At 40.7% G+C, this 13,094-nt stretch overlaps 3 protein-coding genes across 5 annotated transcripts; 1 reads left to right on the top strand and 2 right to left on the bottom strand.

Annotated features, from left to right (window-relative positions):
* The first annotated feature begins 634 nt into the window (after positions 1-634).
* Positions 635-4,546, top strand: LOC115731172 (isoamylase 2, chloroplastic). 3 transcript variants are annotated; one of them, XM_030661809.2, is made up of 2 exons: positions 635-712; positions 1,653-4,546. In XM_030661809.2, exon 2 carries the CDS (start codon positions 1,720-1,722, stop codon positions 4,345-4,347), a length of 2,628 nt encoding a protein of 875 aa, XP_030517669.2. In that variant the 5' UTR covers positions 635-712; positions 1,653-1,719; the 3' UTR covers positions 4,348-4,546. The 3 variants fall into 3 exon arrangements, with proteins under 3 accessions (XP_030517669.2, XP_030517670.2, XP_048137696.1); XM_030661810.2 differs by lacking the exon at positions 635-712 and adding an exon at positions 736-1,041; XM_048281739.1 differs by lacking the exon at positions 635-712 and adding an exon at positions 736-1,071.
* Positions 4,547-4,924: 378 nt separating this feature from the next.
* LOC115733291 (protein PALE CRESS, chloroplastic) lies at positions 4,925-8,716 on the bottom strand. The gene is made up of 7 exons (XM_048281752.1): positions 8,549-8,716; positions 8,370-8,440; positions 7,272-7,466; positions 6,621-6,707; positions 6,383-6,433; positions 5,615-5,794; positions 4,925-5,491 (listed from the first exon to the last, which is right to left on the bottom strand). Exons 1-7 carry the CDS (start codon positions 8,655-8,657, stop codon positions 5,261-5,263), a joined length of 924 nt encoding a protein of 307 aa, XP_048137709.1. The 5' UTR covers positions 8,658-8,716; the 3' UTR covers positions 4,925-5,260.
* A 664-nt stretch (positions 8,717-9,380) lies between these two features.
* Positions 9,381-13,073, bottom strand: LOC125316007 (TMV resistance protein N-like). Its single transcript, XM_048282659.1, has 2 exons — positions 12,833-13,073; positions 9,381-9,709 (listed from the first exon to the last, which is right to left on the bottom strand). The coding sequence occupies exons 1-2, from the start codon at positions 13,071-13,073 to the stop codon at positions 9,381-9,383; spliced, it is 570 nt and encodes a 189-aa protein (XP_048138616.1).
* Positions 13,074-13,094: the final 21 nt, after the last annotated feature.

Raw genomic sequence — 13,094 nt, 5'->3', positions numbered from 1 at the left:
CACAAATAATTCATGTACTTTCGTCCAATACATAATGTGGTTCATGAAATTTTAATTTCTTTAATATGATCATTGGACTTTTGACATATGTTTAATTTAGTCTCTTAATTATATAAAAATGTTCAACATCACTAAATCCCAATAAGGGTGGCCTTGCTCGAGACCGGTGATGTTGCCCCACCGAGGGGGACCTCACTTGAGGCTAGCGAGGGCGACCCTCGACAGTTGTCTTCTTTGGACGGTCACTAGCCATTGCCAAAGCCCGACGGCCATTGAGAAAGAATAAAAAAAACAAAAAAAAAATGAACATTCGAAAAAACAATGAGAAATTATACAAATTGTCCGAATCAGCCGCTTCCGGCTAAACAATCAAACCCTAGAATTTTCTAATACAGTGTCGCACGTCACGTGTGCGCTACCATGCTAATACATCTGGGCGACGTCGTTTTCCGTGGTGGGATCAGCGATTAGCTAAGGCTCCACCCGTCGACTCATCATCGGTTTGCGTTGTGCGGTTGTCAAGAGAGAGGGAGATCCAAAATCTTGAAAACAGGGACACTCCCCGCTGTCGTTTCATCTTCTCATCACTCCCACTCCCACTCCCACTCCCACTCTCACTTCTCTTCACTGCCAAGTGACCTCTTCCCAAGTAATCATCGTGAAAGGCGATGTCCGCTGGTATCAGCTCTTCTTGCTGCCAAAACCGTGCGACGTGAGTTCGATTCTTGCACCCCTTTTGATCCTTTCTGCGTATCTCGTCCGTTTTACTACTTCTTCGCCTTCTTCTCCTCTCTTTTGGCTGTTTTGAGGCGTTCCAGATCATGTTGCCGCATCCGTTTCGTGTGATTTCGTTGCGTCACTAGTCAAGAACTATTAACATCTTTTTCCTTTTCAAGATATCAACTTACTGTTTACTTACTGTTTATTTCTTTTTGTGGATTGTGCTTGCAATGTGATTAGCTGAAAGGTGTTCGTTGCGTTTCTTCGAAACGAATTAGGGAAACTGGAGTTTGGGATCTAACCCACTTGGAATTGCAATACGTATGCACAAATGGGGTCGTAATCTTTCAAGTGTGTTTGTGATCTCTAGTTAGCAAACTCAAAACTCTCATTTTTTGTTGGGGACTTACTATATGATTAAGTAGATTACCGGCTGGTAGAATCGTCTGTCCACGTTGGCAGCTCTTGCTTTGCATGCAATCGTAGTTGTTTCTTTTGGGCCGTAGATGGAGTGGTGGTTTGTGTATGTCTTGACTTACTCCATAATGTTGCCGAGGGGCTTCAATGCGAAGTGGGTATTAGTTCGAGTAACATCTTATGTTTATCTCCACAGTAATTGTTCTTAGTGGGATTTTCCTTTGACTAAGTCGAGGCCCCTGTGTGTATGCTGAATAGTGGGATTTTCCTTCGACTAAGTCGAGGCCCCTGTGTCTATGCTGAATTCTTAGTACCACTTATCTTGAATAGGGAGTGATCTATTGCTTTGGGATCACTCTCTTCAATGGGTTAGGTTTATCGTTAGATTCGTATAAGGAGGTTTTATTCATGTAAACATTGGACGCGATTGATGAGGCTTTCAAATGGCAGTTTAGTGCAATGTTGTTGTATGTTGTACCTTAAATCAAGTTAATGAAAGTTCCATTTTTGAACAGGAAATAGCTTACATTTGGAGGATAAATATCCTTATTGTGAGAACAACCTGGTCATATCTGCATATAGATGGCTACTCTTCATCCATCACTTGTGACTAGGCTATGCTGTCTAAACTGTGGAGCAACTGAAGTATCCAAGTTAGCTTCATCATCCAGTTCTTTCACAAGAAGCACGATGTCCCGTACCTTTGATAAAATGGCTAGTGGCAAGGAGCAGTTATGCCAAGGATTCATGCCTGATGTCATGACGACTCCTCATAATGTTAGCTTGAAAGTATGTGCTGCACGTGTTTCGATTGAACCAACCGAGCAGACATTCACTCTTACCACAGAGGTTGGCAAACTAGAGAAGGAGTCCACTTATCTATTCAGGACAGAAACTGGTGATCAAGTGAAGGTTTCTGTCGGAAAGAAAAACTTGAAATATGCTGTGCATATTCAGGTTTCATCGCCACAATCACATAGCAGTAGCGATAGGTTACTACTGTCTTGGGGTGTCTACAGATCAGATTCTAGATGCTACATGACAGAGGACTTTCAGGACTCATCTCCTGATGGGAGGACATTTGAGACGCTATTCAATCAAATTTCTCTTGGCACATACACACTCGAACTGGAATTTGAAGCAAAGCAAATCCCCTTCTTTCTTTCATTTCTTTTGAAGCCTGCATTGGAGGTTAACTCAAGTGGTTCGGAAATTAGAAGTCACAGGGGAACAAAATTTTGTGTTCCAGTTGGTTTAGGTCGCGGTAACCCATTTCCATTGGGTCTCTCCTTTGCAACTGACGGTTCGCTGAATATTTCTATCTTTTCAAGAAGTGCAGAAGGTCTGGTTCTGTGCTTATATGATGACGCGTCAGAAGAATTGCCTGCTTTAGAGCTTGATCTGGATCCGTATGTTCATCGATCAGGCGATATTTGGCATGTGTCACTCGAGAGTGCCGAGACCCACAAGAGCTATGCTTTCCGATGCAGGGGAGAAAGTGTACATCAGTTGGAGTCAGCCCACACATTGCTGGATCCATATTGCAAGATTGTTATGGAGTCAAGAATCAAGGATAAAGGATCTGGTGTAAATTACCGTGGACTGTTGATGAAAGAACCCACTTTTGATTGGTCTGGTGATGTCCATCCCAACATACCACTAGAAAAGTTGACAGTTTATCGCTTGAATGTGAAGCGCTTCACAGAGCACAAGTCTAGTTCACTATCTGCTGATGTTCCTGGGACATTTTCTGGTTTAGCTCAGAAGCTGGATCATCTAAAAGATCTTGGGGTGAATGCAGTGCTTTTAGAGCCAACTTTCTCTTATGACGAGAAAAAGGGACCATATTTTCCTTGCCACTTCTTTTCCCCAGCGAGTCTGTTTGGGCCTTCCAACAACCCCATAAGCACAATTGAATCAATGAAGGATATGGTGAAGAGATTGCATATGAATGGAATAGAGGTTTTTCTTGAAGTAGTCTTCACCCATACTGCTGATGCTGGAGCATTGCAAGGGATTGATGACGTGTCCTATTATGTGAATGGACCTGTAGAATTGAAACGGCGGAATGCTCTGAATTGTAACTATCCGATTGTTCAGCAGATGATCCTCGATAGTCTTCGGTACTGGTTGACTGAATTTCATGTTGATGGCTTCTGTTTCATCAACGCTTCATCTTTGTTGAGAGGTTTTCATGGAGAATCCTTATCTCGGTCTCCTTTGATTGAGGCAATTGCTTTCGATCCGGTACTCTCAAGGACAAAAGTCATCGCGGATTCCTGGGACCCCATTGACGAAGCCACAATGGATGTCCATTTTCCTCATTGGAAGAGATGGGCAGAAGTAAACACAAAATTCTGTACTGATATAAGAAAATTTTTGAGAGGTGAGGGGTTCTTGAGTGACCTCGCAACGAGATTGTGCGGGAGTGGCGACATATTTTCTGACGGTCGAGGCCCCTCATTTTCATTCAATTACGTTTCTCGCAATTTCGGACTTCCACTTGTCGATTTGGTCAGCTTCAGCAGTGGTCAGCTTGCACCAGAGTTGAGTTGGAACTGCGGTGAGGAAGGTCCAACTAATAAACCTGCTGTCCTTGAAAGAAGGCTCAAACAAATCCGTAACTTCCTCTTCATCCTGTACATTTCCTTGGGTGTACCAATTCTTAACATGGGCGATGAGTGTGGCCAATCTACCGGAGGTTCCCCTGCTTATGTCGACAGAAAGTCTTTTGACTGGAACGCCCTGAAAACGGGCTTTGCCATCCAGACGACACGGTTCATTTCCTTCTTGAATGCTTTTAGAAAGAGACGAGCTGACCTGCTTCAGAGTCGTAATTTTTTGAAAGAAGAGAATATCGATTGGCATGGAAATAACCAGTCTCCCCCAAAGTGGGAGGATACGTCATGTAAGTTCCTCTCCATGACCTTGAAGACAGAAAAAGCAGAAAGCCAGTCAAGCTCTGAAACATCTCATGAGTTCGGCGATTTGTTTATCGCGTTCAATGCGGGTCAAAATTCAGAGTGTGTCATTCTACCCGTTCCTCTGGAGGGCACAACCTGGCATCGCATGATCGACACGGCTTTACCATATCCAGGGTTCTTCTCGGCTGATGGAGAGCCCGTGCTCGAGCAGATGGGCGGACTGTTTGCTTATGAAATCAAGTCTCACAGTTGCGCTCTATTCGAATCACGCAGCCAAGGTGGTTAACATCTTCCCCTGGCCTGTCTTTTTTGTACTAAAGATAGATAAAATCCTTTCTTTGTACAGCGCTTGGACAATAAATGACCAAAGTACAACTACATTGTACCATGGAGAAACCCTTCGAGGGCCGGTTGTTCCCACATGAATGTATAAGATAAAGTCAATAATCACTCTTTCGGGAAAGATGGCTCTTATTAAGACTTGATGTCTTGGTGTATTACTTATTTGAGACGCAGATTGTTTGAAATTTCAAGGATTTACTTGCTCTTCCTCCACCGGGCGCATCACGGATGTCATTGGTTGTCGCATCACGGATGTCATTGGTTGTCGAAACATAAAGATGACTTTGGAGGCATGTTTCTTGCCATGGAGAGAGGCCGTGTAAACTTTCTCCACGATGAAACATTACACGTTGAGAGTCATAAAATGCAATAGGTTCATTTTTTTTTTTTTTGCAGTAGACAGAGCCAAATCTATAAGAAGATTAAAAATAACCAATTGCTCATGTCTACGAGGGAACAAAATCTCCGGAAAAATTCCCCCATCGAGTTCTTTCGGGTGTCATGATTCTTCTGACACTAACTCAAGGTCAAGGTTCGTTTTGCTCTTCGATTGTCAGACATAGTGAAAAGTAGCCTATTACAAGGAATTCCATACACAGCTTGATGAAAGGAAATTACGAGAAAGTCACTCATGCAGAGAGTCATAATCATCCTAACCAATATAAGAGCCCTAAAACACAACTCATACTGAGATCTCATATGAGTACAGTCAATGGCTGATTGACTCAAGGGGCATTACTGGTGCAGCAGCTCCAGCCAAGCCAATTTCGCAGCATCAATATTGAGTTCCTCAATTTACTTACGTCAGAGCTGCATAGTCTAGTAATGGTGGAAGTAAGTTATATATACAGATCTTGTTACCATTTCAAATTGATAGCCAAATTGAGCAGAGCTTCTACTTGGTGTATCGTTTGTTGCTTCTCCTGCTGCTTCAACCTATTTGCAACAGATTCAGGGTCCAACCCTGGAGCATCTTGCCAATCACTTTGTTCGGCACGAACCTCTTGCAGCAGTTCATCAACCTCTCTAACAAAATCTACCCTCAAAAGAGCATCATCCTCAAATGAGGGTCGAAGTGGCCCTTGATGCTGCACAATACAATTACTACAACCTTTCAGAAGAGCATCATCCGCAAACTCATCAATTGACACGAGCAGGATTATCAAGTTCTAATTCGATGAATTGCCACGCAGTCCATAACAAAAGCATACCTTATCGATGTCAAGTCCAGCTGGAACCAAAATGCTAAATGGATCCTCACGTGGAAAGGTATCCACCATCAACTTTCTACATTCCTTCAGCCATCCTTCATTATCAAAACCATCATGCATATTCAAAAGCTCGTTGAGCAGTCTCATGGCAGGAGAGGCCTCCCGTTTCAAAATTTCAGTCTAAAATGAAAGAGAATTTAGACCTTGTAAGTTTCTTAGGTCGAAGTGTCAGTTTGACATAGGTTCATTTTTTGGATTATAGAGAGACTTGGAAAACATGAACAACTCATTCAAAGAGAAGGGATCTCAGAATAAGAAATTTAACTTGAAAGACTTCTAAATTGCAATTATTCTGGAGATTACAACCAAAATCAAGAGTATTTTTACTTTTCAAAGCTACATAGCTCGACGGTCTTAGAAGTGATTTTGGGTCTCCCAAAGTATCTTCAAGAACACTCCAGTAGGATGTTTCGGTTACACTTAAACCATATCAACATGGATGAGATGGTCTATATGATAATGCCAACTAGAATAAGAGGGGGTCGGAGAAGCAGAGCTGTTGTCTTATAGGAGGATGATACTGCTATAAGACTGTTAGTATGAGCAATTCTGAGACAATATATCAATGGCAGCAAGAGCTTTGAATGATTATTTATCATTCCGTTGGAAGCACAAATTGCCAATTCAAATAAATTGTGATGGTGTACCCCTTTCTCCTAAATACTCAACCAAATATGGAACTGGAAGTACAGTAAAAATGGAGCATACCTCAACCCTCCTATATAAGAGGTCAAGACTTCTAACTGCATCCTTTTCTTCCTAAAAGAAGAAAATTTCCATTGAGACATTAATAAGGAGAAAGAGACTACACTGAAAAGACTAATCTATACCAGTTAACAACGTCCCAACCTGTTCCCCAATCCCCACCTGACTATCCCCACCCACCCGCTTCACTATCCCTTTAATACACATCATTAAGATACATACTGGGGAGATGCAAACTTACATCACGTCTAGCAAGATCAAGCCGATTCCAGATAACCATTAAGACAAGTTCTGTCAGTTCTCCTCTCTCGGCAGCTTCCTCGATTTTCTGAAGACAGGGGATAAGACGAGTCAGTGTTTAGGCATGCTTTAATCACAGATTTACAACTCCAACTAACATTACCATTTACAAGCAGCAACAATTAAAAATGCAAAATAATGGAGGAAATGAGTTCCTGAGAAGAAATTGAAGAGAAGGCCAATTCATGGAACTACTCAGGCTAAATTAATACATCAAGAATTGAAGAACTCAGCAAAATGAAACGTTTCTAATGGTAGATAAGACAACTTTTCATGCATCATCAAAAATACCAGGAACTAGCATGACAATAGTTAGTTGCTTGGCTATCACTATTTAACTCTAGTCCACAATACAATGGTTTTCCCCGATGAAAAGAACAAAAGCATCCCGACAGAACTTCTAACTTGGTTATGATGAGGCCTTGTCCCTACATCTGCTCAAAACAGTCTGTTATAGTTCTGAGGAATGTCCTACACAAGCTAGCAAGTATGCAAGAATGGTTGGATCCATGCGATTTATGCTTATAATCATCCAGAGCCTCCAGAAAATAAATGAACCAAAATAACAAACACTAAGAGAATACCAAAGCACCTCTTCAACTTCTTCCTCAGATCTGATGAAGCTTGATACTAATCTCCTGGCCTTTCGAACATCTTCTTCAGGATAACCTTTCAACCTCATTCCAATTTCACGATACTCCTCAACCTTTCTTTCTTCTTCTTCATCTTCCTCCTGTCGCCTACGATGCAGCTCCTTCGTCTTCTCTCTTTGACGAGCTTGCCATTCCTGGCACAGAGAAAACCTTTACAGATTTAACAGAAAGAGTAAAAGATGATCGATTGTCTCCAGTTGCCGCAAGATAACGAACCTGTTATCTATATAATAGAGCAATGGCTTATAAAGATATCAGAAAATAAGACGAATCACCTATTCCTTGACGAGATTTAATCAGCACGTCTATTTGCAAGCACATGAATTTGTAGTAGAAAATTTGATTGTTAGAAGAGTTCACTGAATCTGGATGACAGTCTAAGCTTATCCTGTACCATCAGAGAAAGCTTTTGGTCTGGCCAAAGATTGCCATGAGTCCAGGATGCCTAACAAAGCAATACTAGACCTAGAACATAAGAAATCTTGCAGTTGTGATTCTGAGGTTTGCAGTGCCTGTCATTATGACACGATATTATTTTCCTCCTGTCATCTATATTATGTTTCAGAACTCAAACCTCCAACCTCATGCTATACAGAAAGCACTCTCGGTCACGCACATTGATACACTCTATTAACAAGGTCCTTGACCCTCAAGAACTTCCTTTCACAAGCTCCATGTTTTATGGCTTATCAAGATTATGTATCTGTCATTTTAGAGAGAAAAATTGCACCTTTCTAGGAATTCCATAAAGGAAGAAAAGAGAGAATTGAATTCCGAGGATCAATCCTTCACTTATGCCAACTATTTCATGTCAAAATGATTGCAAGATGTCAAGTACAATACAAGTTAGGTAGCCCAGTACAGAAAATGCTCCTCAATTATCTTTGCAACAGCTCAAACAGTTTCCCCATCATCACTTTGGACACATAATTTAACTCATGCCAGACTTGAAGTAAGACGACAGACACACAACAATCAAAGCACCAGCGACTAAAGGACGGAGGAGCAATTCAGAGAACAAAGATGGCAACACGCACATCGTCATAGTACTCCTTGGGAAGCCCATCAATAAGAGTCTCGTCTTTGCTCCTCCAGCACCTCCTCAAACCTGCCCACAAGGAAAAAAAAAAAAATTTTCAGAAAGAGAAAACTTCAGAAATGAGCACCCAAGATTGGAGTTGGAGATTCGAGCAAAAAAGGACGCGATGGAGCAGACCTATGGAGGAGGTGTGCTTGGGGGTGAATCGCGAGATGGGGAAGCTCGAGACGGAGGGAAGAGACAGGAGCCGAGGCGCACATGTTAGCAAAAACGCATTTGCCTCCATCGACCTTCAACCGATTCCTCGAATCAAAGAGAGAGAGAGAGAGAGAGGAAAGGGGTTAAGTGTGGTTTTGGTTGGGCTCAGAAAGAAGGGGGAAAACAATTGGATTTTATAAAGAGTGATTTCATTTAAAACAAAAATGGTAAAAGAAAGATCATCCAAATTAGATTGGTCCCATTCGACCCGAAAAAAAAAAAAGGATTACTTCCATATATGTTTGCAGATTTACAAGGATCATCCGTTTTTAAATGGACGGTTAAGTCGTACAGTATATTATAACCGGGAGTATGATGTCAAAAAGTGAGTTATAAAATGCTCTGAGAAGCATAAGTCGATGATGCAAGAGTCACGATGATTCATCTCGGACGTGGGCGCTACTATACGATCTTACTCGGCGTAGTCACCCGTAAGATCTACCTTCTCTACCATCATCTCCCAAGCTAAGGAGAAATATTTTTCTTCCTTTCATCCCGAATCTTACGTCTAATTCAGATCAAATATCCGTTTACCATAGACTGCTTATGCGTGTGTGATGTCTTTCAAAACTGAGCTTCCTCCGTTTATCCAGCGCATGCTGGCTGGACAGTTGAGAAGAAGGAAGACCAAAACCTGGGTAAAGGATGAAGAGAAAGGACCGCCAAATCCTATCTGACAAAGCAATCTCATTCTCCGGGAAACTGTATGCAAACAGGACAAGGTAAGCATTCTCCGTCCCTGTCCTCCGGCTCATAGGCGCGAACGGGGGTTCGGCCATTTCCTTTTGTTTTTGCAAAGACAGCAAGGGCCATTGTAGTCGGATAGCTTATCGCATCTGTCGACTACTGGATGACAATCGTCGAAGGCTACCAGAGACAGAGGAGGCAAATCCGCTAGTGACCTGCAGAATCTATGTTCCATGGTCCTCAACTTTTTCAACTTCAAGAGATTAGGCAACCTTACTAGGGAACTGCACTGGCCAATCCTTATGCTTTCCAGAGACTCCAGTGCGTTGGGACCTTGGATCTCAACCAGCCTTGGGCAGTTCAACAAGCACAACACTCTGGCCTTCTTCAAGCCTGACAAAAAGGACAACCGCACCGCAAATACACATCTGGACCGGAATTTCTATGAGCCACGATTTGTGGCTTAAGTATATTACAAGTGCTAAAACTTTCAAAACGATCACTTTAAGTGCTAATTTTTTTTAAAAACGATCACTTCAATATCAATACTTTTAAAACGATTACTTAATTATCAATTTTTTTTTAAATGATGACTTAAAGTGCTAAATTTTTTGAAAAATACTCATTTTAGCGCCAACTCTGGCGAGCCACGTCGGCTCAAATATTAATAAAAAATAGCCCCGTCAGATTTCCAGTGAGACACGTCGGTTCAAATCAGAGTTGGCACTGAAGTGGTCATTTTTAAAAAAATTGGCACTTAAGTTATCGTTTTTAAAAAATGTTGACACTTAAGTGAGCGTCGTACACAAATTTTGGCACTTCTAGTGCATGCATGGTAACTATTCTCATTCTCCGATTCTAAGAACAAAAAAGGATGAGAATCGCGTTTGGTAATACAAATAAATTTGATTCTGATTATGTTTTCATAATCGGTTTTAGAGAATCAAAATTAGTTTTAAAGCAAAATCCAGAACAAAAAAAAAAGTTGATTCTGGAAAAAAGAATCACTTTTGAGAATCATAAAACAAAATGAAGTCTCACATCTCTTATTTTTATCTTTCAGTTTCCTCGTCACTTTTCCTTCAACCTAATAAAAATAAAATAAAAATTTTCAACAAAATTTAGAAATTTTTTAAAAAATCACAAAAAATTTAGAAAATCCCTAAAAATAGAATAAGATTATATTAGGCTAGTTTGACCTTATTTTCATAAATTTGGGCCTAAATTTCCTAGATTTCACTCTTTTGCAAAAAATTGCATAGAAGATGATGGCATCTAACATGTGGATGATAATATATATACTTATAGTTGTGTGTCACAAAATGTAAATATTTGCATGTGGAGCCGAAGCTAAACACTCACTTGGATTTAGGACAAAAGCTACAAAATAATAATGAAGGACTTGTACTTTGTATCAAAGAGGATAATTTTTTTTTTTTGGTTAGTGGATAATTTGATTGTTCGGCTGCTATGATTGTATGTATTTTGGACAACGCAACATTTAAAGAAAAAAATGAGTTCTTAATATGAGAATTGTCTCATGCTTCAATCGAACTTCAAACGTAATGTATTAAAATTTATGTTTCATTTATGATATGCTAAAAAAATAATATATTTTAAATTATTTTAGTGTGCATTGGAAATTAGTCTTCAATTTAGGATGAAATTTTACAAAGTAACCACATAGTTATTTGACTTAAATGAAAAAATTAGGAACAAAAACAGTTTTTTGAAATAGAAAATTTGTGTAGTTATCAAATGCGTTTCTATTTTAGGAATATAAATTTTGGGCAGTTATCAAAGACGTTATGATTCTCTAAAACTCATTCACAAATAGAATCAGAAAAAGTAATTTTAATCAGAATCAGTTTTTCGGAACGGAATGGTTACCATGTGCAGCCCTCGTATACTCTAGCCCATGATTTACCTAGCTCTAAAGTTGACAAGTTTCTCAAGGGAGAATGGTGAGAATATAATTCTTCCAAGACCATCTTTTTCATCCTTAGCAGCACAGCAGGAACCGGATGAATGAGGGATTCCAGGTCAAAACTAGACAGAACTGGTCGCCCCAGGCCATAAAGTGACGCTAAGTCAGTCCGTGAACAGGTTTCCGTGTCTCCAGTCGAGAAAACCTCCCAACCGACTTCAGGTTTGGAGTTCGGATAGTATCGGTGTCCAATGGGTTAGAAAAGAGATTCCTCAAAGTAGTTAAATACGATTAGATTGACTAAATTGGTCAGGGTTTAGAGGCTTGGGACTGTCCTTTAGTGAGCGAGACTTGACATACAGTTTCATCAAGCTGGCGGGAAGCTCTGGGATTCGTTTAAGCTCATCGCAACCTTCCAAATGAAGTTCCTCGAGATGAGAAAGGTGGTTGATAGTTGTCGGCAGAGATTGAATGCGAGTGTGAGATAAGTTCAGGATTTTCAGAGAGGACAGAGTCCCAATTCCACTAGGAATATCTCCCTCCAAATACACGCATTTTTTCGGCATGGAATTCTTCAAGCTTCTCCACCATGCCTATAGTCTGCGGGATCTTGCCTATCGTACTATGATCTATCCCTATCACTTTCAACTTCCTCAGGTTTCCAATCCAATCAGGTAATTCTCTGACTTTTGTATAAGACAGATCCAACTCAAGTATTGGTTCCCCAAGGAACTTTCTTACTCAAAAAACCTGGACAAACACAGCGTCAAGATCCTTAGCCCGATAGTGGAAGTTTCTAATCCTCCAATCTCTTTAAATTCCAACCCAGGAAACTCTCTCAGAGCTTTGCACGCATCGATTTCCAAGTAATTCAGGGGCACTAGCTTGCCAATTGATTCATCAATTTCAACTAAGCTTTGGCAATTTCGTATAGTCAACGTTTCCAATGTCGATAGGGCAGAGAGGTCTGGCAACCTAGGTAAGCGACTGCAGTCTCGAAGCTCCGGAAAGTTCAACTTAGATGATTTCTGTTGGTCACCAGAAAATCAGAAGGGCAATGAGCAATTGTAGACGTGTTCGACAAAAACAATAAGAATAGAAATAGATGCATGGGTAACTGATCATACCATGACTTGGTGCCATCCAGGCCAATCATCTCTAAGTTCACTATAAGAAATCTTGAGGACGACTAGATTGCCTGGAAATCATAAATTTTTGGGATAAGGATCCCAAAATAACCATCTCTATTTTTTGGAAACATTCTTATAATCTCCAGTGAAGTTTACTCCTTCAACATGAAGACACCTTAGCTTTGGGAGAGCAGCAAATTCTCGACTTGAAAGCGTTTGTACCTCAGGGAATTGTAACCTAAGTAATCAACATTGCCTTCCGGTGATCAATCTACAAAAACACATAGTGAACTAACATCAAACGCAGAAACTTGTGCATACAGAGGGCAGTGAACTCTTACTAAGACCAGAATTCTGTCAACATTTTACCAAGGAAATTACAGTCTTACTCGGATCAATGACCTTACGGTTCACGAAGTATGCAAAGGCATTCCTCGGATTCCCACAACCTGCTTCAACTTCCTGCATTCAGATAATTCTCCTCTCGGACGATTTCCCTTCCAAGATCTCTGATCAGGTCATGCATCCGAAGAATGTCGTGATGGTCTCTCTTCAACAGAGACATATCAGTGAGAGCAGCGAGTCCGTTTTCAGGGAAAAGACCACAATCTTTCCACACAAATGTTGCGGCTGTGCTCTCTACGCCGTTGAAAAAGCATGCAATGTCTAAGAAAATCTGCTTTTCCTCAAACTTATCCATACTTACTAACTTCGACTCTTA

The sequence above is a fragment of the Rhodamnia argentea genome, chromosome 7 (assembly GCF_020921035.1).
Source record: "Rhodamnia argentea isolate NSW1041297 chromosome 7, ASM2092103v1, whole genome shotgun sequence".
Classification (NCBI taxonomy): Eukaryota; Viridiplantae; Streptophyta; class Magnoliopsida; order Myrtales; family Myrtaceae; genus Rhodamnia; species Rhodamnia argentea.
The sequence above is the reverse complement of the archived record's forward strand: the minus strand, read 5'-3'. Positions and strand labels throughout refer to the sequence as shown.

What these genes read in the sequence shown, in the direction of transcription:
- LOC115731172 (XM_030661809.2), top strand. Translation starts at nt 1,720, where the DNA reads ATGGCTACTCTTCATCCATCACTTGTGACTAGGCTATGCTGTCTAAAC.
- LOC115733291 (XM_048281752.1), bottom strand. Translation starts at nt 8,657, where the DNA reads ATGGAGGCAAATGCGTTTTTGCTAACATGTGCGCCTCGGCTCCTGTCT. An exon ending in CTGAGGAAGAAGTTGAAGAG is followed by an intron (nt 6,708 to 7,271) that starts GTGCTTTGGTAT and finishes CCCTGTCTTCAG; the next exon opens with AAAATCGAGGAAGCTGCCGA. An exon ending in TCTTATATAGGAGGGTTGAG is followed by an intron (nt 5,795 to 6,382) that starts GTATGCTCCATT and finishes CTTTCATTTTAG; the next exon opens with ACTGAAATTTTGAAACGGGA.
- LOC125316007 (XM_048282659.1), bottom strand. Translation starts at nt 13,073, where the DNA reads ATGGATAAGTTTGAGGAAAAGCAGATTTTCTTAGACATTGCATGCTTT. An exon ending in GAATTATCTGAATGCAGGAA is followed by an intron (nt 9,710 to 12,832) that starts GTTGAAGCAGGT and finishes CCTTTTTGTCAG; the next exon opens with GCTTGAAGAAGGCCAGAGTG.